Source organism: Bos indicus, chromosome 3, assembly GCF_029378745.1.
Source record: "Bos indicus isolate NIAB-ARS_2022 breed Sahiwal x Tharparkar chromosome 3, NIAB-ARS_B.indTharparkar_mat_pri_1.0, whole genome shotgun sequence".
Classification (NCBI taxonomy): Eukaryota; Metazoa; Chordata; class Mammalia; order Artiodactyla; family Bovidae; genus Bos; species Bos indicus.
In genome coordinates this window covers 99,732,767-99,759,322 of record NC_091762.1, presented here as the reverse complement: position 1 = coordinate 99,759,322, position 26,556 = coordinate 99,732,767, and the positions used below count along the sequence as shown (strand labels likewise).

At 41.3% G+C, this 26,556-nt stretch overlaps 1 protein-coding gene across 5 annotated transcripts; it reads right to left on the bottom strand.

Moving 5' to 3' along the window:
• Positions 1–248: 248 nt before the first annotated feature.
• ATPAF1 (ATP synthase mitochondrial F1 complex assembly factor 1) lies at positions 249–25,213 on the bottom strand. 5 transcript variants are annotated; one of them, XM_019957532.2, is made up of 9 exons: positions 24,807–25,153; positions 21,118–21,226; positions 17,400–17,444; positions 16,725–16,787; positions 13,761–13,811; positions 12,565–12,612; positions 9,327–9,422; positions 7,658–7,765; positions 249–1,327 (listed from the first exon to the last, which is right to left on the bottom strand). In XM_019957532.2, the coding sequence occupies exons 1-9, from the start codon at positions 25,136–25,138 to the stop codon at positions 1,133–1,135; spliced, it is 1,047 nt and encodes a 348-aa protein (XP_019813091.2). In that variant the 5' UTR covers positions 25,139–25,153; the 3' UTR covers positions 249–1,132. The 5 variants fall into 5 exon arrangements, with proteins under 5 accessions (XP_019813091.2, XP_070642701.1, XP_070642700.1 ...); XM_070786600.1 differs by lacking the exon at positions 9,327–9,422 and having other exon boundaries at positions 24,807–25,206; XM_070786599.1 differs by lacking the exon at positions 13,761–13,811 and having other exon boundaries at positions 24,807–25,197.
• Positions 25,214–26,556: the final 1,343 nt, after the last annotated feature.

Genomic DNA, 26,556 nt, shown 5'->3' with positions numbered 1-26,556 from the left:
CGACAATGCTGGGGCAGGGGGTGCTCTGAGGCCTCGTGTTCAGAAGCCCGGTGTGTTACTGCCACCCTCTTCTATCACTGAGCTTGGAGCCACACAGGGACACTATAAGCCAAACCTGAGTTTCCAGTGCTGGAGAGCTTCTTTCTTTTTTTTTCCTGTTATTTTAAGCAACTGCTGAGTCCAAGGTGAGTTTTGATGAGATCAGCCCACAGTACAGACACAATGGACAGCACACAGCTTAGACTTCATTATTTAGTGTAACAAAGATTATAAGCCAGACTTTATTTTATTGCTACATTTTCCCACACACATAATAGGGTACATTTGCTTCCACTTACCTTTTCTATTAATATAATACTGGCATGGTTTAGAGTTGTTTAAAAAACAAAAAGCAAATCTGGATTGATCCTTTGTTTACAAAATAGTTGATTTATTTATACTGCACCAATTCGGCCCCTCCAAATACACAGCTTCCAAAAGGCAGAATAGTTAAGAGACGCAGGTGTCACAAATTATAGTTTAAAAATATGCAGGCAGCAGGCACTGTACCTGTACTTTTAATATACCTGAAATCTGCTGATACTCCAAACCAGCTACACTAACAGCAATTCTGGGAGCATCTAGACAGACTCTTAATCCTGATGGCAATATGTGGTTGTTCGAGGGTCTAACTGGGTTATGCCTTTGGCTAGCCAAGTGGGAAGAGTACGCAAAGACCATGTCTAACTACATGAGGTCTTCAAGCTTATTATCCCATCACAGTTTATAAAGGTGAGGAATTAATTATTAGGAGCTGTGCAGTCAAAGTGGCCAGAGAACAAATATACTCTTACAGTGCATATAATTAAGTCAACCATCTTGTGGATCCCTGATTGTCTCTGGATGTGACCTCAAACACTTGAAAAGGAAACTTCAAGTACGCTGGGAGACAGTTACCAGAATGTCTGGGTATCTTTCTTCCTGAATATCAAGTAACAGGGCTCACCTCCACGTTACTTCTTGCAACAAGCACACAGGACGACTCCTTAGAGACAGCTCATTATAGATACCAAGCCTCCAAGAGTTCAAGGGGTGGGTAGGCTCAGTACTATCCAGGGCTGAGCAGAAAACTCTGTAAGCCAACCTGACATCCCTAAGTCTTATTCTGGTTCTGAGAACATTTCAGTTCGGCTCCAAGTCCGCTTTGCTCCAACTCAGCGATGACAGACATATACTTGAACTCATTCGGTCTGAAGTTAAAGGTCTCCACTAACCCGTAGGTCTCTTTTCGATCAGTGGCATAGAAGAGCTGCACTTGGTTGGCCATGCACTGTGCCTCAGCAACACTCTGAAAGGTAGAAAGAACAGTGAGGTCCCTTCCAGCACAGGGCCACACAGCTCTGTGTCTAACGCCTGCGGCAGGTGGGGCCCTCGCCCAGGAGTCACTGCTTCCAGAAAGCTTCCTGACTCCCTGACATCCCAAGTCTTGGTGAGGTGCCCCTTTTCTGTGTACCCAAATTAGTCTCCTCTTCCTCTAGCATTGTATGCATCATACTATATTTAATCTTACCTTCGTCTCCTCTTTTTCTGTCTGTCTACCCTTATGTGAATTCCTCATAGTATGAGCCTGTTTTACATCCCTGCATATAGTGAAATCTGGTGAATGCTTGCTGATAAATTAATGCAGATGTTAAAAATTTCCCTCTTAAGAAAAAAGATTCCGTCTTCATTCAGTTCCTTAGTAACTGTTAAGTATACCTCAAGGGGGAAAAAAAGAGCAATAGTTAACCAGCTCTCCAGCTCTAAGAACTAAGTTTGTGAGTTGGTATTAAGGTTTTGACTAACTACACATACTCTTGAATAAAACCTATTCCTCATACCACCTCAGTTAAATAAGTGGTGCCAAAGCCAGCTGCAGTTTAACAAATTGTCCACAAAGTCTATGACATCCTTTTTTTTCTCTTGGGCCACACAACTTGTGGGATTAGTTCCCCAAGCAGGGAATGAATCCAAGCCATCAGCAGTGACAGCATGGAGTCTTAACCACTGGACCGCCAAGGAATTCACCATGACACTTTTTCTTCCCTGTGATAGAGCCTTGTTTCTCTTTCCTTGAGTGATGGCTACACTTAATGACTTGCTTTCTAACAAATGGACTAAAGTGGAATGATGAAAAATGACTTCCGGTATTCAGTCACAGAAGACACCATGGTTTCTGTCTTGCTATCTCAAACCACTTGCTTTGCAGAAAATCAGTTTCCATGTCATGAGGACATTCAAGGAGCCTACAGAGAAGTCAATGTGGCAAGGAAATGAGGTCTCCTGCCAACTGCCATGCAAGTGGGGTGAGGTGGATCGTCAAGCCCAATCAACCTTCAAATGCCAGTAGCCCCTTCCAGTATCTTGACAGCAACTTCATGAGACTCTGAGCCAGAACCACTCAGCTATGCTGCTCCTGAACTCCTGATACAAAGAAACCGTGAGGTAATAGATATTTATTGTTTTATGTCACATAGTTTTGGAGTAGTAATTTGCTATGCAGTCTTTTCTAACTAATCCCCAGCAAATCCTCAGGAAAGGAGAGGCCACCTTCTCTAAAGCTCAGGAGCAGGAAAAATGGTGACCTGACCACTCTGTAACAGAAGTGGGATCAAGATACAGGCTACACTCTTGAAATCTTACAAAAGAATTACCTCAAAAACTCTTACTTTGCTTCCTATGCATTCTCTAGTGCTAGCTGATCAGAGGCATTTATTTAACATTATAATGTTCACACAGCCAGAATCCAACCCCAAATAACAATGGAAAATTCCTACGAAAACTGTCAAAAGTGTGCTATGTCTAGCTACAGAGTGATGAAAATGGGTTTATAAATACCACAGGCTGCTTCACCTCCATTCCCTCCCATGGGTTGCAGGTCATTTCTCATAAGCAGGCACTCATCTCTGAGACTGGATCTTCAATCAAAAGCCACTTTCCAAATCTCTGGCTATTTCAAATTAATAGAATTTTAGACCAGGAAGGGGCCTTAGAGATCATCCAGTCCTCATTTAATGGACCAGGAAACCAGAGCAGATGAGGGTCAAGGATGGACTCAAGGTCACGTGGCACGTAAGTGGCAGAGCAAGGACTAGATCTCTGGACTCCCAGGCTGGTACTCCCTCCACGTCACCCTGATACTATTTCTGGTGGGGCAAAATAATTAAGGTCGATAACTCTACCTCATCATTTTTACCTTTTAAATTCAAACATGTCTCAAGGACAAACCATTTCTTAAGCAAGTGCATAATCTGAGGCAGATGTCACCACTCTGAGGCTCTGAACTGTAGGGACTGTGACAGGTAACTTTTATTTGAGGCTTAGGACGGTGGAGGTAAGGGTAGTTTCAGTTGTGTTCACCCTAGAACAGTGCTGTTCAAGCTGCAGAGTCCTAGGGCTCTGTGGAGGCGCCTCAGTCCCTTCACTCTCTTTCAGCTGTTATATCCTGGTGTTTTACATAAGATTTTGTGTGGATAAAGGACTCTGACCACTTGTTTGAAGACCACTAGAATGAGGGGAAGAGAGTTAAGACATGGAGAAATGTCTCTCATGGAGGATTATGGAAAGCTCTCCTGCACCCCAGCCGCTGCCGACTCATTCGCCCCTTGTCTTTTATTCCCTTAATTCTCGACATGAAACAGTAGTCTCTTGCCCTTCCAAGACCCAAGAAGATAAACATATTAATTCCCTATGCTGCTCAACAAGGAGGTACATTAACAGACCTGATTCCTTCCTCTCTTTCAATCTTAATGGCTACAATCAAAGTACCAAGTCTTGCCCATTTTATTCACTATACGTTTCCGAGGTCATTCTCTCTCCTCCTTCCCTACTCTGCTCTGGGTAAGGTCTTTATCACCTCTTGCCCAGACTACTACAACTGCATTTTCAATGATCACACTGACCAGGCTAGAACTAAAAAATGTTTAGGAAGCAAATACTTAAGGTTAATGGTCTCAAAATCCAACTCTCTATGGGTCAACTCCTCATCTTTCTGTGCTCACAGGATAAAGTCAATCTTCTGAACATAATCCACCAAATTCCCTTTTTTAATATATCAGTGACAGCAAACTGTAATATCCCAAGTCATTTTGTGCTTCCTAGCTTTTCTGTATTCCATTCCCACTGTCTGGAACATTCCCCTCCCCCTTTGCCCTCCCCACTTTATACTGCTAAACTCCTGCTAATCTTTGAGGTTCAGTTCAGGTATCATTTCTTCCTTCTTCTGGGTCAGGGACACTCCCCCTGATCCCTCCAAAGCTGTGCATGTCTTTATCCTAGCACTTACTACATTCCAATGAAATCATCTGCTGACACACATGTGGAACCAAATAAGGTTTTTAAATACTATACTAAATTTTCATCATTAAAATGAATCAGTTTAGAAGAAACCTATAGGTTCCATGTATTTCTATCTATTTGCTTTACTGTATTTGGAAACACAATGCCCAAAATATAAATGTATGCATGAGTATGTAGGGGATCATATATTTATATTACATTTCTAGGTTTCCCATTTTTGAATCATGTATCTCTACACTAAATTTTAACATGTTTAATTCTGTACTACACTGGAAACTCACAGGTTGATTTATACAAGGCAAATGTATGTTATCTAGTATGCTGTTGAATGTTATAAGACTAGGAAGCAAATTTAATAATTATGGGAACCATGTTTGAGACCACTAGAGGTGGTATAAATGCTAAAGCAAAAAACAGTCTCTCCTCTGACCTCTAGAGTCCACATCTAATATGGTTAGATGTTATGGTTTGTTGAAGATCAGAAAATACAAAACCATCTCTGTGTCACTCACTTCTGTCTGTGGTCAAGTTTTACATTTTATCATTATTGGTAACTACATCCTCTCCAAGTCTCAATTTCAAAATTCACACTTTGTCTACTATTTCCTATATTTAACACTCACTCCCAACTTCAAAAATCCTTCAACTACACAACACTGTAAAATACCTATACTTCAATAAATTAAAAAAAGAGAACAGATCACAACTAAATTCAGCAATAAAAATTTTGCAAGTAAAAAAACAAACAAAATAAAAAACACCTTTTACCTCAAGCAGGACTCACAGTTCTTACTGTCTCTTTATCTTTCTTATGTTTCCACTTCTCTCTTTACCCAACTTGCATCCATTGTCAATAATTACAGTCATTTCTTTGCATTCACCTTTAACTTCCCGGTCCCTGTCTTACTTTATTACATCACTTGGCTAAACCATAACCCTAGGTAAATCCAACTCTCAGTCCTTTATCTCTGCACTTGTCATTCCCACACAGACATTCTCTCTTCCTTTTCCCTAGATCACACGTCAGCAAACACCTTCTGGAAAGGGAGAGACCATTAATGTTTTGGGTTTTACGGCCCTACAGTCTCTTGTTGCAGCTACTCAGCTCTCTGTTGTAGATGTAACGCAGCCATAGATAACATGTAAAGATAAGCATGGCTGTGTTCCAATAAAATTGTATTTATACACATTGAAATTTGAACTCATATAATTTTCACAGGCCATGAAATATTACTTTTTTAGTTTTTGTTTCTTCAACTACTTAAAGATATAGAACACATTCTCACTTCATGTTCTAGACAAAAATTTCATACTTCCTCTTTTCTACTCAAATGTCCAACATCTATTCTTCCATCCCCACTCTCAGGTAATGATTTTTCTTTTCACTAAGCAATCTGGAGAGAACATCTTACAAGCTACCATTACCTCTATCCACTTAGCTGAATGTGTCTTTATATCCTGGCTTCTCTCTTGCTACATTTCTAGCAAACATTAACCCCTCATTCCCAAGATTTACCCATTCGAAACACCAAACAACTCTCTTTCTCCTGCATTTTCAATATTTTCCTCGTTACCCGACCTTTCCATCAGCATATACACACAAGGCTCTCATTTAAAACAAAACAAAAAACCCACTCTCATCCCCACTTCTTACACCCCATTCTTTCCTTTTTTTCTCAGAAACACTCCTTCAATATGCTTACTTTTTCTAATTTCTCTCCCTAACCTTTCCTAAATGTACTCCAAATATGCTGTCGTCCTATCCCTTTGAAACTGCCCCCATAGAGGTCCCCAGTGACTTCTAATAAATTCTCAGTCCTCATCTCACTTGCCCTACCAGTATGTGAGCTGCTGGCTCAGCACCCCTATTCCCTGAAACATTTTATCTTAGCCTCCAGGGGATTCTACCATCTTAGTTTTCCTCCTACCTCACTGACTCTTCTTTTTCATCTTCTTTGCTGATGCTTCCTCATGCTCCAGGGCTCAGTTCTAAGACCTCTTCTCTTTTCTACCTTCATTAACTTCCTTGGTGATTTCAGTCTCATGGTTGTAAATAGCAATCTGTATGTTGACAACTCCCATCTTCATCTCTCCAGCTTGGACCTCTCCTCTGAACTTCAGACTCATATGCCTAACTGCCTATTACTTGGATTATCTAATAGGCACCTCAAACTTAATGTGTCCAAAATTCAGGTCCTGATCTTCCTCCCAAACCTGTTCTGCCCGCAGTCTTGTCTGTCTCATTAATGGCAACTCCGTTCTTCTGGATAGGATTTTGGGTGACTTCCAGGTGAGTGTGATGAGTAGAAGGAAGAATGGGAGAAATGAGACTGATAATAGACAGGACTAACAGACAGTGAAGGAGACTCTCAGTTACGCCCTAGACTTGGGGCTTACTATTGCTATGTGATACTAGCTGAGTGCCATCACTTTTCCCTTCCTTGTATGCAGCTGGTAAAAGAGAGAGGAAAAATCAGTGGGTGTTATAATAAAGAATCTCAGGAGGAAAAGGCACTAAAGGGCCCACTATCTTGAGGACATCCTGAACTTAAACACTGCTGGATAAATGAGACTGAAATGAGCAAGGACTAGACAAACAGGCTGAACAGCAATCATAAAACTGCTCGTGGTCCTGGATATACAGAGAGCACACACAACAGACATCACTACCTACAGGCGCATGGTCAATGCTCTATCCCGGGAAATGGGAAAAGAGGAAGGAAAAACACTATGCATAATGAAAGCTGTACATGAGAATAGTGTGGAGAAAGAGAAAAGATTAAGAACTGTTCTCAACTTTGAACTCTTTTGTACACTTAAGAAGCCATTTATTTGTCCAGAGCCTCTTACCTGAAACTCCATGGGCCAGCTGTGTTTTAGAGTTAGAATTATTGGATTTTAGAAAGATAACAAATGCAGATACCATATAACTGTATTACGTAACCCTCATAATCCATTAATATTTCCCTTGTAAAACGCATGAATATTCCACACTTAGTAGGATTAATAAGGACTATCAGTGGCCTCACATCAAAGTGAAGTTACAATGAAGATACAGCTATCAGGTAAGTTCAAATCAGATAAGGTTTGGTGACCAAAGGAGTTATGAAAAAATTTTGTGGTCAGAGCTTTTGGACTTTCAAATTGTGAATAAATGAATGAGAATCTGTACTAACTGCAATTTGGAAGAGCTTGAGTAAGACAAAATTACTGTCAATTTAAGTTAGAAACAAGTATGTTTCTTATGTTTGTCTTTGGAATTTTACTTCTCATGAGGTTTGGCAGAAGAATATCTTCAGGGCCACCAGATACATGCAAAAAGGTAAAAGTTGATTCTTACCAGAAATGTGGAATCCATTTCTGCTGTCATCAGCACTATGCCCTTTTCTTCCTTAAGTTCAGGGTAGTGATATAAAATCAGCTGGCTGGCCGCAGCTTCCCCTCGGGTCTGTAAGGAGGAACACTTATCAAGACTCAGTAAGGTACCACCACAACAAAACTGCAATTTCACCGCAATAGACATTCTGGAGGAAATTCTGGCTCTTAACAGTCCCTTGGGTGGCTAGTGAGTTGGAGGACTGGTACGTGGGGATGGTCAGGTTTGCCAAGTCACAGCAAAACTGACAGTTTGCACAGTGTTATTTGTGTCTTCAATTGAAAAAGGTTTGGCTTTTTTCCCAGAAAATGTTTACAGCAGGCAGTGAATCCTTCATCATGGCCATATATTTAAAAACAAAACGACACGAGCAGCTACCAAATCAAGTTCTAAAGAAAGCAATATGCCTGTGTAATTGCCACTTTTATGGACTAGTGCATTTCACAGTTGAAATCTACTCCCCTTGGCTGGCTCTGAAGACTGAGCTCTTTTAAGCTGTAGCAAACAGCTGGAGAGTTTGCACATGGGCCAGATTTGTAATGTGCAGTTTTAAAATATAATCTGGGTGGGAGAAAGGGGGGGAAAGAAGAATTGGAACATCATAATTTCATGAAGAATGGACAGGGCAGTGGTTACCAGACCTCAGTTCAGACTAAGAAGAGAGGCTGGATTCAAAGCCTAAGCCCTCATATAGTGTAGGAGGAAACAACCATACATTCAAAAGATCTCTGGGTTTCATCTTTAAGATTTCAGAAAAAGTCCTTTTAATTATCGATACCTAATTACTGCTAGGGCTCTCTTAGTAATACTGTAGCCTCTCAATTCTCCCGAACATATTTCTATAGATACACTATCATTTTGATCATAATTATGTTTCTGGATCTTTTTCCTATACCTGTATATGAACTTCAGGAGGGTAGTCCTAGCATAGTTTCCAACACAACAGCCTAATGGTTAAGTTCACAGACTTTGGAATCAATAACATGGAGTCAAGCAAACCTAGCTCTACGACTTCTTAGCAGTGTGAACTGCTCTAAGCTTGCTATTCTTTTTTGTTTCCTTTTCTTTCTTTTTAAAAAAAATAAACATGATACAGTTTTTTGATACAATCACAAGGGATAAAGTCATAAGAAAATCCTCATTCTGTTGTGTGCTCCCTTCATCCCAACTGCAAAGCTGTTGTAATCCATTCTTGTTTTTGCCAGATCTAGCCTACAAATAAAGACTGACAATCCTAGTGATTATCTCATTTAAAATACTTTTATTTTAAAAGCTTCAAATGCTTTGGATCAAACTTCTTAATCTAGCATTTGGGAATAAAACGAAGAAAAAGAAGGAAGGATGGAAGCAAACAAAATAACATCTATGAAATGAAAAATATGCATCTAGCACCTTAGACAGTGCTGAGCTGGCTAATAAAACACATGTTAAGACACAGAACCTCCCTTAAGGTTATAACTCAAAGGTATTGGGTGGGGCCTAAAAAGCTAACCCAAAGAAGTACGACAATTCATCAATGCTACAGCAAATGCTGCTGGAAGTTAGTATATATTCTGTGTCTTAAAGCCTTAGCAAGGGCTCGTAGTCCCAGAGGAGGCTTCTTTCACCAAAGAGATGAACACAGGACACCTACCTGAATATTTATAAGTGCAGTGAAGTGGAGTTCAGTACCTGTCCATTGCCCGACAAAAAACTCATAACCTTCCCTTCTTGGTAGTGCACAGAGAAACTGTGGGAAATGAATACACAAGGAGACAGGTGGATAAATAAAACCGCTTGCTCTATGTACAACCACCTGTGTCATTCACTCCATTTCTCCAACATTTGGTTTTTAAAACTTCTGTTGTATTTTGAAATTCATATGTGATAATATAACACTCTTACACTTCCCAACCCACCTAAGAAAGTATGAGAGATTCACTGAAGCTCTCTATGTAAACCCATTCTAATTCCATTCTACAATGACAGCTAACCCGCATTTGCTAACCTGTCATTCCCTTCCAGGTTTTTATACTTTTAGTGTGTAAGTATACACCCATAAACAAGAGTACTGTTTGCATGTTTAAAAACTTAAATCTTACCAAACTATATGTATACTTTTGCTACTTGCTTTTTTTACTTCATATCATACTTCTGAGATTTACTGATGTTGATAAATATTACTAATTCATTATTTTCACTATTATATGGAAATTGACAATAGATATTTACCACAATTTTACCCATCCTTCTTTTGGTGAACTTTTTGGTCCTTTTCAATTTCTAAACTTCCTCATGTTGCTGAATTAATTTTTGCTACAATTATAATAATCACTTCATATTCTACTATCTGAGGCTGATACTGAAGTATGGTTCTAATCACTGAAATGATTAATTTCATGCTCAAGATGAACTGGGGAGGACTGGTAGAGACTGATGCCAGAACAAAACAAAGTATAATCAGCCTCATACACATTAGTCATGGAATTGTCTCCTTACTGCCAACCACTAAGGCTCCATTTTGTTATTACTAATATTAGATGAGATAACCATAGTGCCTACCTAATGGAGAAAAAAATGTTTTAAAGCTTTCTTGAGGTATATTTGAGGTGTAAGTTGCACATATTTAAAGTGTACAATTAAAATAGTTTTGACATATGTATACTGTGAAACCATAGTTAACAGGATTACCACAATCAACATAATGAAGGTATCTATCATGCCCCCAAATCCCTTTGTAATTCATCCCTCCCTCTCTCCAACTGTTCCTAAGCAACCACTGACTTGGTTTCTTTCACTACTGGTCAGGCTTTCCAGAATTTCACATAAATGGAACCACAGAATCTATACTTCTTTGTACACACAGTTTCTTTACTCTTTCACCTGTGGTAGATTTGGGTATCTTCAGCCTCTGTTATTACAAATAAAGCTGCCATGAACAGCCTGTACATGTGTGTAAGTCACTGAATGGAGGTATGCTTTCAGTTCCTTTGGGAAAATATGTAGGAGTAGAATGGCTGGGTAGTGTGGCAGGTCATGCTTAACTCACAAAGAAACTGCCAGACTGCTTTCTAAAGTGGTTGCACCATTTTATACTATTATCAGCAATATATTAGAGTTCTAGTTGTTTCATATCCTCACCAACACTTGGTATTGTCAGTCTTTTTAATTTTAGTCATCTTAGTGGTATCTCACTGTGGTTTTTTAATTAATTTATTTATTTTTGGCTGTGCTGGGTCTTCCCTGCTGCGTAGGCTTTCTCAAGTTGCAGGGAGTGGGGGCTACTCTCTAGCCGCGATTTGCATGCTTCTCTTGTTGCCGAGCATGGGCTCTAGGGCACATAGCTTTCAGCAGTTGTGGCAGGTGGGCTCAGCAGTTGTGGCTCCCAGGCTCCAGAGCACAAGCTCAGTAGTTATGGCGCAGGGGTTTAGTTATCCTGTAGCCCAGGGATCTTCCTGGACCAGGGATCAAACCTGTGTCCCCTGCATTGGCAGACTGACTCTTCGTCACTGAGCCAGCAGAGAAGCCCTCATTGTGGTTTTAATTTGCATTCTATCTCAGGTACCTCACATAAGTGGAATCATACAGTATTTGTCCTTTTGTGACTGGCTTATTTCACTTCACATTACGTCTTTACGGTTCATGAATGCTGTGGCATTTGTCAGAATTTCCTTCCTTTACAAGGCTGAATACTGTTCTGCTACATGTATATACCACATTTTATTTATCCATTCATCTATCAATGGACTCTTGGGTTACTTGTACCCTTTGGCTACTGTGACTAATACTCAACCTAAGATTTTTTCCTAGATCTTGAGTTAATTTTTGGATACTGTGTGAGGTAAGGGTTCATTTTTTGTGTGTGTATGGATACTCAAATTTTTTTGCACAATTTGTTGGGCATGTGTTGAAAAGATCATTGTTTTCCCAATTACCTTGGCACCTTTGCTGAAAAACAACTGACCATGCATATATTGGTTTATTTCTGAATTGTCTACTCTGCTCCACTCATCTATGTGTCTGTTTTTATGTTATTACTCCACTGTCTTCATTACTGTAGTTTTATGAAATCACAGTCTTGAAATCAGGTAATGTAAGTTCTCTAACTTTGCTCTTTTTCTTCAAAACTGTTTTGCTACTCTAGATCCTTTGGATATCCAAACAACTTTTTTAAATCAACTTGTCAATTGTGTGTGTGTGTGTGTGTGTGTGTCAATTTCTTAAAAAAAAAAAAAAAAGCTTATAAAGATTTTAATTTGGATTGTAGTTTATCTAGAGATCAATTTGGAGAGAAATGCCAACAATACTGAGTCATCAAACACAGTATATCTCTCCATTTACTTAGATGTCTTTTATTTTCTCTCAGCAATGTTTAGAAGCATTTTTTGAGAATCTGAGAAACCAGTACAGACACCAAGTCAGCTGACCCACCTCACCTATTCCCTTTCTCTTGTCTTCTGGCAGCTCACTACTCCAGCAACAATTTCATAATTCCTTTCACACATATATAATCAAAACAGCATGGCCAAAACTGAAAAGAAACTGCCAAGAGAAGAGAAACTTAGAGGAGGTTGAAAAGATTAACGTCTCAGGTGTTGCTTCCAACATTCACTTATATTCTTTTTTTCCACTTATATTAATAGATTAAGATCCAAATCAGAAAGGGCTGAGATGTTTCAGAGAGCTAAACAGCCACAGACTTATTGGGCAAATCCTCAAGGTTAGTTAGGGTTAAGGTTAAGACTCTCATTTATCAGTACAATCAACATGTAAGCACCTCTGTTAAATGACTATAAAATGTATGACAGCGTGGCGCATGACGAGAATGGTCAGAAAACATCCTTGTCTGGCAGCACTGAGAAGCAATCCTCATATGGTCATGGGAAACTTACTGTTGGGCAGGACTGAGCCCGGTTCCAAATCAAATCAAACTTTTCTTTCTGTAGGGTTAGAAAAGAATAAAATTCAAAGACAAGAAAATAAAAAAGGCCATAAGCACATTTAAAGTCACCAAGACTGAACTCCAGAACTAAAATACAACTAAAACAATCTCAAGTTGCATTATTTACAAACCCCTCTTACAACAGAGAGGAAAAACCAGATGTACACTTTCTTATTCAGTATCAAAATTATGTGTGAGGAGTGGATACTCCAAATCCTCTAAACTCTTCACGGGACTCTGCCAAGTGTCAGAGACAATAAGTCACCGAGTCTGTATGAGGGAGAGTTAAGAAGGCCTGCTCAAACAATGAGTCAGTATTAGATTTAAAAGAACATGAAAAGCACAGATTCTTTTGGCTGTTGAACTCATGAAAGGAAAGGGTATATATGTAAAAGAGGAAGAGAAAAAAAGATAGCAATACTCTCAACAACAACCAAAAGGCCTGGTTTTATTTTTCCATCTGTATATTTTCCTTCTTAAACTTAACACATGTAAGCTAGGTATATATCTGTGTACTTGATACAAACTTAATCTAAAGCTACTTCCTCTTCAGAGAAGAACAATTAATGAACTAGCTGATAACCTAGAACATTAAATGCTTTCTTCTGGTAGAAGGCGGCAGGACACTAAACCAGAAGTCAGCAGCCTTCCTTCCAAGTCACAGATCTTCAACAGTCAAGCAGTGGCCTGTGACTATCTCCAAGGCAGCAATTTTGAGGAGGGAGATGCCTCAAAAGCTTGGGAAGCTCCAAGTCAGCTCAGGGATAGGCCACTTATAGACAGGAAGGGAAGGAAGGTATGCTTGAGGACCTGTCCTAAATTCCAACAGCTTGATTGGAAAACACGAAAAAGAAATAAAAGACACTTGGAAATTGCTCAGCAACGTAAACTTATACTATGCTCCCTTGTCAGAGACTTGACTCAAAGAGACATTTCTAAACCAGAAAGAGGAAAAACAAGAGCCATAAATATACCATATGGAGCTCCCAATCTTTGGTGCTCAGGGCATAATAAAAACCCTCAGAGCTATAAATGTAGGTTCTCAAGAGGCAATAAACCCAGGAACAGTAAAAGCAACTGCCTACTAAGGTTAGAGCCCTGACCCTCGTGCTGTAACACTTTCATTTTCCCTTCCAAACTACTTACAGGAATAACTGCATAGACTGTATCTTTTGCTGCAAAATACTGCTGCCAAATCTGTACAAAAAAGAGAGTGTCTGTGACCCGTCGGTCATCTTTTCAACCTGCACCAAGAAGCAGTGACAGCTTTCATTGCTCAGAGTAATATGTTATTTGATAACAGGGAAGAAAATCCAACGTAATACTTTTATTACTTGTACATGATTACAAAAAAGATTTAATAGCATCTACTCTTCTAGATGATTAAACTGTAACTCTCAGTAGCAAATTCCTGTCAGAGAAACAGATTCTATGACCTTGTTAATCATTTCTTCTAAGACGTGCTTTGTGTATAACAGACACATTCTTTTTTCCATATTTTCTCTCCCCAAACCCTCAACGCCCAGCCAACTGTGGGCCCTCTCAGAGAACCCAAAGTCTCAAGGTCAGACAGATATGCGTGCAAATCCCAGCTCCTGTCATTTGTTGGCTATGCTACTTTGGGCAAACTACTGAAAATAACTAAATAACAGCAAATATAATCATTGATAAAATACCAATAACACGAACCTCATGGGATTATTGTGAATTTGAAATAATTATTTGAAATAATAATTTCAATATTATTGAAAAAATAATTTGAAACATTATTTGAAATAATGTTTGTACTTAGCACAACAGAATTACAATGCAAACCATAGCCAATGTCCTCTGAAGGCAACAAAGAGGCACTTAACCCGATTTAGGGTACAAGTACCAAAGGAAGGGACACTTGAACTATGTCCTGAAGAATGATCAGGAGTTAGCCAGATGAACGGGGAGTCTGGGAAGATAGACAGGTAGGAGAGATGATAAGAGATATTCTAAGCAGAGAATGACAAGCATTAGCAAAGGTACAGAAGTTAGGGAAGGCATCAGAGTCAATGTGATACCTAAGTGAGCTGGTGCTAAAGAATGGGTCGCCTTCCTTTAGAGCTGCTCTGCTTTGTCAACATCCCCAAGAACATGGGATGGGGGCAACAGAAGACACTAATCATAAAGTGAGATCTCACCGTCTCAGAGCACAGAAGGAATATTACCTCCTAGGACCTGGGCAAATCACCTTATCAATGCAGCCTAAGATTGCTATGCCTTTCTTTTTTTATGTCAAAATACTGCCTCCTCATTTTAAGGACAGCATGTCCTGCTTGTTTTTTTTTAATTTATATTAGCAGACAGTTTATGAATCAACACTGAATTTATGAGACTGATAGATATTTCCTAACATAGTTGAGCTTGGCCACTCAAAATTATTTTAATGAACACAAATTTGTATCTAAAAATATAGGTCAGAATGATATTTGTCATGTAATGGTCAGGCTTCCTGGGCCTGGCTTCTCTCTCTCCTAAAGGACATACTTGGTGTCCACTTTCTATTGGCACTTCTTCCCAAAGGCAGGTTGAAGTTTCCTGGAGACTTTGTATTAAGCCTAAATTAGCAGAAGCTAGAACCCTGTGCTGTTCTCTTTTTATTTTTGTGTCTGTCTTTTCACTAGGCTGAAATTCCTTGAGAGGAGAGGTCCCTCATTTATTTCTACATCTGGCACAGAGGCTGATATTTAATAAATGCTTGCTGAAATGAATGATACAGTACCAAAGGACACCCATAGCAACTGGCACAACTTCTTGTAAGGGAATAAGATGCAGACTCAAACAGACATGGGTTTGAATCCTAGTTCTATCACTAAGTAAGTTACTTTATCTCTTTAAGTTAATTTCCTCAGTTGTAAATTGGGAATAATAGTACCTATTTTATTTTTTTAGCTTTTAAAAAAATTTTATGGATTTTTTCTTTTCTTAGCTTATTTATATTGCAGTATAGCTGATTAGCAATGCTGTGTTAGTTTCAGGTGTACAGCAAAGTGATTCAGTTACACATATAAATATACTTACTCTTTTTCAAGTTATTTTCCCATTTAGGTTGTTACATAACATTGAGCAGAGTTCCCTGCTTACTCACTTTATAAGGGGGTTATAGGAATATAATGAAACAGTGCATATAAAGCACTAGGTGCAGCACCTGACACACAGTATACTACTCTTATCACTGATTCTCTCAATCTACCTAAAATACAATTATGGAACTGTAAGGAATGCCAATAGCTTGTTATATTCTGATTATAGAAAAGAGAATCAGACATGCAAATGTAAGTAGCAATGCAAATCAAGGTATATGGAATGACCAGACACGTGAACGGATCACGAGTGCTTTGATGGGAGGTGTCCAGAAGGCTTCCTGCAGAAGGTCCTAAAATAATGGAGGACTCTGAATGGCAAACAAAGGAACATGGGAAGTCACTGAGTTTTTGAGAGCGGGTTACTTCATAAGATTTATTTTTATTCTTTTATTTAAAGGCACAAATATAGCATTTATTCTGTGTCAGGCACTGTTGCAAGTACTTTGTAAATATTAACTCGTTTGACTCCATGAAGTAAGTACTATTATTATGTCCATTTTACAGATAGGGAATCTGAGACTCAGAAAGGTTAACTAACTTATCAAAGTCAATGTGCTAGTAAGTGGCAGAGCCTGGACTTAAAACTGGCAGCCTGGTTCTAGAGTCTGTTTTTCAGCAATACACTATGAGCAGAACTCCAGGGGGATTGAATGAGGGAGGATATGACAGGGGAAGGGGAAGAAGAGAAATAAGAATAGGGAAACCTATTTAGAAAGGCAATACAGTCACCCGGGGAGAGAGCAAGGATAGTTTTAAATAAGATGTGGACAACAGGAATGAAAAAGAAAGGGGAAATGTGAGTTGATTAAACATATAGGAGACCAAGTTTTCTTATGCACTATTTTTCATATAATTCATCACTTTTGCTTTCAATGATTGCCTTTCATTTTGGCTAGGAAGAGGTATCAGGAAATGTACGTTCATTTCTACTTTCGGATTTGGTTCACAAAGTACATATTTTCATAAAGTATGCCAATTCATTTTCATTCATTACCTGTTTTATTTCTTCTGCAGTTTTGTCTTTCACCATCTCAATGTTGAAGATTGAACTGAGAGTCTGAAAGGAAAAAAATAAAAGGCAATTAACACCTACAATTGAAAAAATAAAACAACTTAACTGCATGTGTAAGCCTTATAGGAAGCATCATGTTAGGATAGTAAAGCAGATCTTCAGTAAGTGGAGAATGAGTATTAAAAACCCACAAGCTCAGAGAAGGCAGCCACCAGAGTCAGGCAGGTTTCACAGTTCTATTTTCAGGGAGTATATGCAGGGATTTCCCAAAAGTTTCACTCACTCATGAGCACTGCAGCTTGCAGCTGGTAAGAAGAAAGTTCAGTTGTTACCTTTAACTGCTATTCTATCAGAAATGGTTCCTTATTTGCAAGTTAAATGACAGAGTAAACATGTATTTATTTGATTTTTTTAAACTATTTCCTATAGACAGGAAAGGTATCACTACACTTCCTCTAGCACTCCAGGACCCACACTATGTAGTAGTCATAATAAAACCGTAACAAAGTCATAACAAAAATTCATAAAAATATTTCTAATCTCCACAGTTAGAAAAGCACAAAAACACTAAGCCACAGTACATACGTTCAAATATGCAGTCTCTTGTTATAGGCGTTCCACATGACTTCAGACTTGGCTATTTAATTAGAAACCTACCTTGTCCTTAGTGAATCCTCTGCTCACAGGCTGTTTCCCCAGTGTCTGAAATACAGGAGGGGACAGGATATTGCTCTAAAAGACCACCCTCTCTAGGTGAGCTGCCAATACCTCATTTAGTAATGTTGCACCTAAGAACTCACTTCTCTCCACTCTATATAGTAAGTGTTCTAAGAGTTATTGTTTGTGAGACAACTTTTGAATGATTCTGAGATTCAGAGATGAGAAACCTCTTTGTTAGTAAACACCACCTACTGGAACTGAGAATCCATTCAATCCCTGGATGAGGGACTCCTTCCCAGAACAAGCCTGCTTAGGTTTCCTGTGCTCCACTTCCCAGTGAGCCACAGAGGAGATGAGAAATGGAATGATGTCTTTTCCAAGCTGCTTCTTATCTGTAACAGCACTTCTGAAGGCAGGCATCCTCAGCAGGCTATCGAGTCTTTTCCAGTAATCCATATTATAATGTATTCCCACCCTCAAATTAGACTCCCACTCACAAAAAGCCAAGAAGAACTGAAAGTGATTATTTTCTCTCCTAACTCACTCTCAGATAAAGGCCACAGCAGGATATCCTATCTGGAGTTGTTTCCAATAGTAGGGATGGGTTATTCTGAGTCTTCCATTCAATTTCTCAGTTCATGACTATCTTTCAGAGAGCATAATCCACACCTGGAAATCTGAAACTGAAACATACTTTCTGCATTAAACTGTGCTTTTCATTACTCTGTGCTTTAATGAATTCAAATATTTCATAAACAATGTTTGTAGAACCAGTACCTACAAACTAGACAAAAGCCTGGTATAGAAAAACCTACCGGATACACCCTATGGGCCAAAGTTTCAAGAGCAATTAAAGAAACATTTAAAGCATCTCTACTTCAGATGGGGAGTAGATCTGAGTACAAATAGAGTACATATTGTACATAAAGTACAAATCTATGGGGACTTGTTTTTTGTTGTTATCACAATAATTGACTGGATGGTTACACCTGCATTTATATTGGAGGGGCAGCAGTGACAGATGAACCGCAATTTTGCAGGTGAGTTCTACATAATGAAGAATTTTTTCCCTCATCTCATATAACTTTTCAATGTCTAGCCAGACCTACCTTTCTCCTTTTCTTCCTCCATCCATCCCTTCCTCTTCCTTTTTTTAAACAGTTTTAATATTGAATTTTTCAGAAATGCAGCTATATGTAACTTAAGAGAAGACTGTACCAATACATTGTGGAATCTCATGAGTCACTGATAACAATACTGTTATTGTTTGGGAGTTTTTATAATTACCAGCATAACAGCTTGTACCAGTTGGCATTTGCTGCATTAAGTATTTATGGCGATTTTACATAGAGGTAAAAGTACCTGATGACTGCATTAGGTCTCATAGCACAGTTGTGCCTAAGAACTTACATACTATTACCTGTATTAAAAAAAAAAAAAAAACTTTATTAAAATTAAGGCATTATTTTTTTTCCCCTTGACATTATATGGGTAGGTAGGTTCTACTGTCTACATTTCATTTCAGGGTAGAATAGAGAGAATAGAATAATAAATTAAATACAATTTATTACAAAAAGGGGATGTTTGGTGTTATGTAGTAGGGAACCAATGACTCAAAGAAAAGGCTTTAGAAATAGAGCCATTAGTTATTAACCTTCCTCCAGCAAGATAAGAAAGGCAGTAAGTGAATATTTACTTAAGAATTGCCATAATTTAAATTAAATCTTTATTCTGCTCTTGTCATCATAAAGGTGAATTTCTAAGTCTTATTTCAAAAGGGGGCAAAAAGCTTTCCCATATAATATTGAAAGTTTATAACACAGTAATATTTCCAATAGCTATTAACTTGTAATCTTGACACTATAGGTGTTTCAGGAAATTACATTAGACAAAATATTTGTAGTAGAGTTGTTTGTTCAAAGTTGTAAACTAGATTTGTCATAAGAGGTTGAATTTGCTCCTCAACCTTGTAATGATTAATCCATTAACTATTCTGATTCTAATTAACTCAACCAACCATTAAGACTGAATGAACTCTTAAAATCTGGGATACCAAGGCAAAAAAGGGTGCTTCACAAGTGGCGCTGGTGGTAAAGAATCCACCTGCCAATGTAGGAGATGCAAGAGTTACAAGGGTTCGAACTCTGGGTCAGGAAGATCTCTTGGAATAGGAAACGGCAACCCACTCCAGTATTCTTGCCTGGAAAATTCCATGGACAGAGGAGCCTGGCAGGCTGTAGTCTATGGGGCCTCAAAGATTCATTCACAACTGAGCAAGTAAGGCAAAAAGTTATCTTCCAAGTAAAAGAAACACCTATCCTTTTACAATGTAGAACCCCAATTTTGCATTGTAACTACCTTATTTCAGGCCCATGCAGCCCACATTTAGATATATTCTCCCTGGCTTTGGTCTCTCCCACTTGGATTTGTTCTGTGCACCAGCCTAGATTAGTATTTTTCAAATTGTAGGTTGTGAAATAAATTTAGTAGACTGTGGCCAAGGGTTTTTTAAAAGATGAAAATAATATTAAGAGTGCATTGCATGCAATAAAAGTAAGTATTGTTTTGTAAAAATTTTGTTTCAGTTATAATCATATACAAATATGTATAAAGAACTGCAATGTAAAATTTTTTTACTGTGGGTCATGGTCAAAAAGTGTGGAAGCACTGCATTAGATTAATTTTCCTATACAAGTGTCCTTTAGTATCAGTCAGGGATTGGTTCCAGGACCCCCAAAGACACCAGAATATGTAGGTGCTCAATTCTCTTGTATAAAATAGTATAGTATTTGCTTATAAGCTATGCACATCTTCCCATACATTTTAAATCATCTCTAGAATACTTGTATGGAGAAGGCGATGGCACCCCACTCCAGTACTCTTGCCTGGAAAATCCCATGGACAGAGGAGCCTGGAAGGCTGCAGTCCATGGGGTCGCTGAGGGTTGGACACAACTGAGCGACTTCACTTTCACTTTTCACTTTCATGCATTGGAGAAGGAAATGGCAACCTACTCCAGTGTTCTTGCCTGGAGAATCCCAGGGACGGAGGAGCCTGATGGGCTTCCGTCTGTGGGGTCACACAGAGTTGGACAAGACTGACATGACTTAGCAGCAGCAGCAGATTTCTTATAATACCTACTACGATGTAAACTCTATATAAATAGTTATAAATACAATAAACACTAAGTAAAGAGCTGCCTGCAAGTGGCAAACTGGAGTTCTGCTTTCTGGAACTTTCTAGAATTCCCCACCCTGCCCTTGAATATTTTTTATCCTCTGTTGGTTGAATCTATCCTCTGTTGGTTGAAATCTGTGGATGCAGAACCTGAAAACAGGTAGTGTTGCTTGTACACAGCTTTCAAGATGCTTTTCCCCAGCTCTAATTCTTGTTTAAGGACAATAAAAGCTAAGATGCATTAAGCACCTTTTCCTCCCTAATTCCCACAGCTGCTGTCATGTGTATCTTGCCTTGACCACTCGACTATACCCCTTGGAAGCAGAGATTATCTTTTGCATCTCCTTATATCTCCACCAGGACTCTAACACCTTGCCAAAAAGAGCAGAATACCATTTACAGATGGAGACTGAGCTGAGTAAAGATAGAGTTCAGTTTATCCAGCTGACCCCTCAGTGAGTCCATTCCCAGGATAAGGGTCAGGCATGGTGGTGCAGAGTATTGGTGCACCAATAGCACCCAAAGGGGCAGGTCTTACCTTCTGTTCCACACATTTAATAAAGTCACCTTGCCTGGAGTGCCCCACTGGCTGCTTCCTCAACTCACTGCGCTTCTCCAGTCTGGACTCAAAAGCAGCTGGGTCAGACCTGATCAAAGGTAAACAAAAGGTTAAACCACCTGGGCCTTTCTGGATTTTGAAATAACAAAACACCATGTTTCACTTTCAGAGATAGGGCACAGATATCATTTGTCTTAATTTAATTACCCTGAGCCCAGACCTACAAATCAAGCAAGTGGACAAAGAAATCCATTTATTCAACTATTTTTAATCCTCATGGAGCCTGTGTAACATTTTTCTCCTGCAGGATATTCCCTAGGTTGCCACAGGGCTTGGTCTCTCAGGTACTTGGAATTTGAATCTTCAAGATGGGAAAGGTACTTCGTGGGCATCTTTCTCAGTCACCTCCTCAGACAGGAATCCCACTGTCAAGCTTTTACTAGAACACAGCTAATTCTCAGCCATCTTCCTTCCCTCCCCCACTAGGGCAAATCTCCATTCAGAGCTCTGTGATACAGAGGCTTCAGGCAGCCTGTTTTGCAGATTTAGCACCCGAGTTTCCCCTGATCCTCTCCGAAGAACATGTTGATGGAACATCAGAATTTGTCCTCTGTGTCAAAATGGGGCTGGTCTTCAGGCCTGAAGTTCAGGTTGGGGCTGCCATTTGTTAAGAATTCTTCAGGCTGTGTACACTCTGGTGAAAATGTCATACAGGGGCTCCAGCTCCTGGGCCATGAGGCCTATAGTGTCATGGGTGAAGTCTGCAGGATCTAAAGACAACCTGGTCACCCCTGTGGTGGAGTTCTTCTTGGTCAAGACACCACTGAGTGCTCCTCCTCCATACAACTACTTTCTGGAGGTGACATCGAACACCACTGCCTTCACTGCCATGTATTCTGGCAGATCTTCCTCCCGTCCAGGGCGGGCCAACTCCTCCTCGATGAAGAGTTGCATCAGGGGCCCCAGCTGGTAGGGTGTGGCATCTGCCTGACCAGGGCCTAGGTCAGTGTTGCCAGTGAGTGCTGGAGAGGATGAGGGGTGGCCTAGGCAGCAGAGCCCTGTCATGTACTCCACCCTGGGCATCTTTTATGACGAAAACATTCCGGGTCTTCGTCTACCCCTCTGTATCTTTCACCAGGAATCTAGTTTTTTTATGAGTACATGAAAATTGCTCTTATGTCACCTCTTAAGTTTTTCTTCTCTAGGTTAAAATTCTTCGCTTTTTTTCAGCCCCTCTTCACATACGTGATTTGTAAATCTTTCCCTTCTGTGGACCTGCTTTCTGGACATGCTTGTTTGTGCATGTCCTACCTACCTTGGGCCTAAAGCTAGATGAAATCCTGTAGCTCACCAGTGTGCTACTGCTAAGTTGCTTCAGTCGTGTCTGACTCTGTGCGACCCCATAGACGGCAGCCCACCAGGCCTCCCCGTCCCTGGGATTCTCCAGGCAAGAACACTGGAGTGGGTTGCCATTTCCTTCTCCAATGCATGAAAGGGAAAAGTGAAAGTGAAGTTGCTCAGTCGTGTCCAACTCTTCGCAATCCCATGGACTGCAGCCTACTAGGCTCCTCCGTCCATGGGATTTTCTAGGCAAAAGTACTGGAGTGGGGTGCCATTGCCTTCTCCGAGCTCACCAGTGTAGTGTGATGCAAAAACCCAGGGGCTAGACTGGAGTGGGGTCAGCAGGGCACACAGGCTTGTCCTGCCCTTGGCTCACAATGAACTTGTGGCTGGTGCTGCAAGAACCTGGGTTTAGTGAGCGTGCTCCAGCACTAGCCAATCAGGACTATAATCCCTTCTAAAATGTCTCAGGAGAGACACTACCTGTTTGGTCCTGGGCCTCATGGCTATGCTCTATCTTGCCCGTTTCCTTAGTCTGGCACGGGTTCTACTGACTCTTTTTTTTGGTCCTGCTTTCATTTCATACCTCCCTTTCCCTCTACTTCAAGCTTTCTTTTTCTTTTTGTAGGCACACAGGTTTCCCTCCCCTCTCACTCAACTTCTTTTAGGACTTATCCCTTCCTGTCTCCCTTTCACTCATTCAACAAACTTGACTTGCTGTCTCTTGCCTGTTGGTTAACTTGCTGGGTTGGTTCTAGAGATACAGAAATACATAAGAAAGAGTACCTACGTCAAGGACTGTACTACCTAGTAGGGCAGAAAGACAAGTAAATATGTACATTAGAGTGCTACAGGTATTATGATGAAAATCTGCTCAAATATTCCCAAATGGTTGAAGTGGTGTTATGCCGCTGTTCCTTTGTTTATGCTGCTGCTCCCCTTACCTGGAACATCTGCCCCCAAACACCAGTCCTTTATTCCTTTCTGCTAGGCCACAGAGCTCAAAGGAAGGTTTGGCAAGAGATAAAGCTAGGAAGACTGGCAGGTACTAGAGCACGAAGGCCTTGTATGGAACACTAAGGATATGGACATTATCCAAAAGTCTGGGGTGCCTTGGAAAGTCACTCTTCAGGAGATAACAGTAGTGTGAATACTGACAGAAACAATTGAGTGAGGAAGGAAAGTAAAACCAGTCATTCATTTGTTCATGAATAAGAATGAACAGGACCTGTGAAGCACTCGAGAGTACATGTAGACCACTCTTTTGAGATGCTTGTCTGTGAAAGCGATCAGTGAGAAAAGACTGAAGGGGAATGAAGCTCAAGGAGAGATTTTGAAAAAGACAAACACTTGAGTATATCTAAATGCTGTTGAAGGAAAGCAAAAATATTCATTTATTCTGTTATTCTTTCAAAGAAAGATCACTATAGTAGTGACATGGACTGGGGGTAGACAGGTCCAAGACTGGAAGAGGGGAAGACTACTCAGAGGATGACTGCAGTACTCTACGTGAAGATGATGCAGTACATTAAGGTTGTGGAAGCAGAAATGGAAGCAGAGAAATTACCGGAGCAGTCTTAGGTTTTCCCTCCTAAGACAACTGCCTGCCCACCCTGCCGGGTTCTCTCCCAAGTCCCTTCAGTTTTCACTTTTGATCTCCTTCAGCTCTTCCAGTTGAACTCTTTGGCTCCACTATGCCCCCTTATATCTACCTCTAATGTCCAGGACCTTCTCTCTAGAAGGTGGAGGGTAGTTTTAGGAACCTGGGATTCCAAGTCAGACAAATCCCAACCAGCTGCGTGACCTCTGGCAGGCCTCTAACTCTCTGATCCTCAGTTCCTCATCCTAATGAGGGTCCAACTGAGAACTAACTGCCACACTATCACTTTTTGATGTCCTTCTCCCTTCCCAATCTCCTTTCCTTGTAGTTAGGGTCCTTAGTTAGAAGCCTGGGACCCCGAGTTCTAGGTCAAGCTTCAGCTGACTCAGTATTTGATCTTGAGCAAGTCAAGTCCCTTCTCTGCAGAGCTCTATTTTCCCATTTCCATAATGAGGACAGGTCTCCCGGGGTGCTTGCCCCTTAAGGGCTGTCCTAAGAGTCGACCTTAGCGTTTTGAGAACTAAAGCAGAAAAAAAAAAAAAAAAAAAAGACACCTGGAATAGAGACTCCCGGCTCTCACACTAGCTGTGTGATCTTACAGTGGGGACAGAAACAGAGGTCCTCTGGCAGGGCTGCTGGAAGGACTGAGAGCGCCAGATACAGATACACCAGAAGAGCGGGCCGCGCGCCGCCCCTCCTCCCCGCCCGCCGCCGGCCGGGCCCGCACCTGCGCAACTGCTGGATCTTGTCGCGGTAGCGGTCGTAGAAGGGGTTGGCCTCGAGCTCGTCCCCGACCCCGCTGCCGTCGGCTCCCCCGGCGGGCCGGCCCGAGCTGCGGCGCACCGGGAACACGCGCAGCTGCGCGGCTGACACGAGCCCCAGGCCCAGGGCGCGGCTGCGCACTGCGCATAGGCCGCGGTAGAGGCCGGCCACCTGCAAGACTGCCGGGCCCGCGCCACCCGCCGCCGCCACCACGGCAGCCATGGCCGTTCCCACCTCCTCCTCCTCCTCCTTCCCAGGCGCGTGGGCCTCGGCCGGCGGCCCGCGCGCCCTCTCCATCGTCCTCCGGGTCCGCCGCGCCCGCGCTTCGGCAACGAGGTTCCGCGCTCTCAATGTTCCGGGTGCCGGGGAAAGGCCGGGTAGAGGGCAGAGGATTCGCTGCTCCTGCCTGGGCCCCCGCCCCCGCCTCGCGTATTCTGCAGCTTTAGCGCCCGCCTTCTCCAGGAGCCCGCGACCAGCATCCCTTGCACGCCGTCTCCTCTTGAAAGCTGCTCAGACCTGCTGGTCCCCACCGTGCTTGTTGCCTTTTAAATTCTTTAGGCACACGCTGGAGTCGTCGTCCTTCAGCATCGAAGGCCCTTTCATCAGCTGTTAATCACAGCAGCAGCGTGTCTTCACTGAGCGTTTCTATATGCAGGACGCTATCTGATTCATAGCACATGAGGCAGGTTTCGTCCCCATTTTACAGACGAAGAAACTGAAGCTGAGGATCATTAAGAGATTTGCCCAAAAGCTGAATTCTTTTCAAGATGCCAGCTGTTTCTGAGGTCTTGTTTTCTTCTGCTTCCTGACACCTACCGTGAACTCCAGCCAAACTCAACTACTCTTCTCCCCAGAGACACACCTGGGATTGTCCTTGACAAGTCCTTATACCTGGAACGCTGTCTCTCCACCCAATGCCATCATCTTCTTCATCCCCTGGACTTGGACAGTGACATCAATACCTGTGTCTCACCTGGAGCAGGCCCCCTGTGATGGCACCAGTCTGTCTTCAAGAAATTCCTCCCTTCTGGGGCTTACCTGATAGAAACCCCTTTTGAATGGTGGACCTCTCAGGGGCAGGGACAGAACTTTCAACTCTGCTCAGCCCAACCTGCACTTTTGGAGATGGGCACCAGGCCCTGGCCTGTGCTGGGAGTAGTGTGGTGAACTCAGAGATGAGCAGTCCTTTAAGTGTGCCGGCCTGTACCTGCCTTAGCATCTTTGCACTGGCTGCTCCCTTTGCACATGGCTGTCTTTTCATCATTTAGGGCTCAGTTCACAAGAGAGCACCTCAAAGGGACTTTTCTTGATGCACCCGCATCACTTTATGTTCTTTATTCCACTATCTTATTTTCAGAGTAGTTGACTGCCTGAAATTCTTAGGTGTTTGTTTACAGTAATTCATGGAACTTACATCTTAGTAGGGTGAGGCGCAATATAAATAAATAATGTTAGGTGATAATAACACATTATGCAAAAAACAACAGGCTAAGAGAGACAGAGATAAAGCGACATGTGAGCAGAGACCTGAAGGAAATGAGGCATGGTCTGTATGGATATCTGGGGGAAGAGCCTTCCAGATGGAACAGCAAGTGGAAAGGCCCTGATGCAGGAGCATGCTTGCCCTGCTTGTGGAACAGCAAGGAAGTGACTGTGTGAAGGAGGCATGGGGACAGGCAGTTTGATTTTTCAGGGCTTTGTAGGCTTTGGTTGAG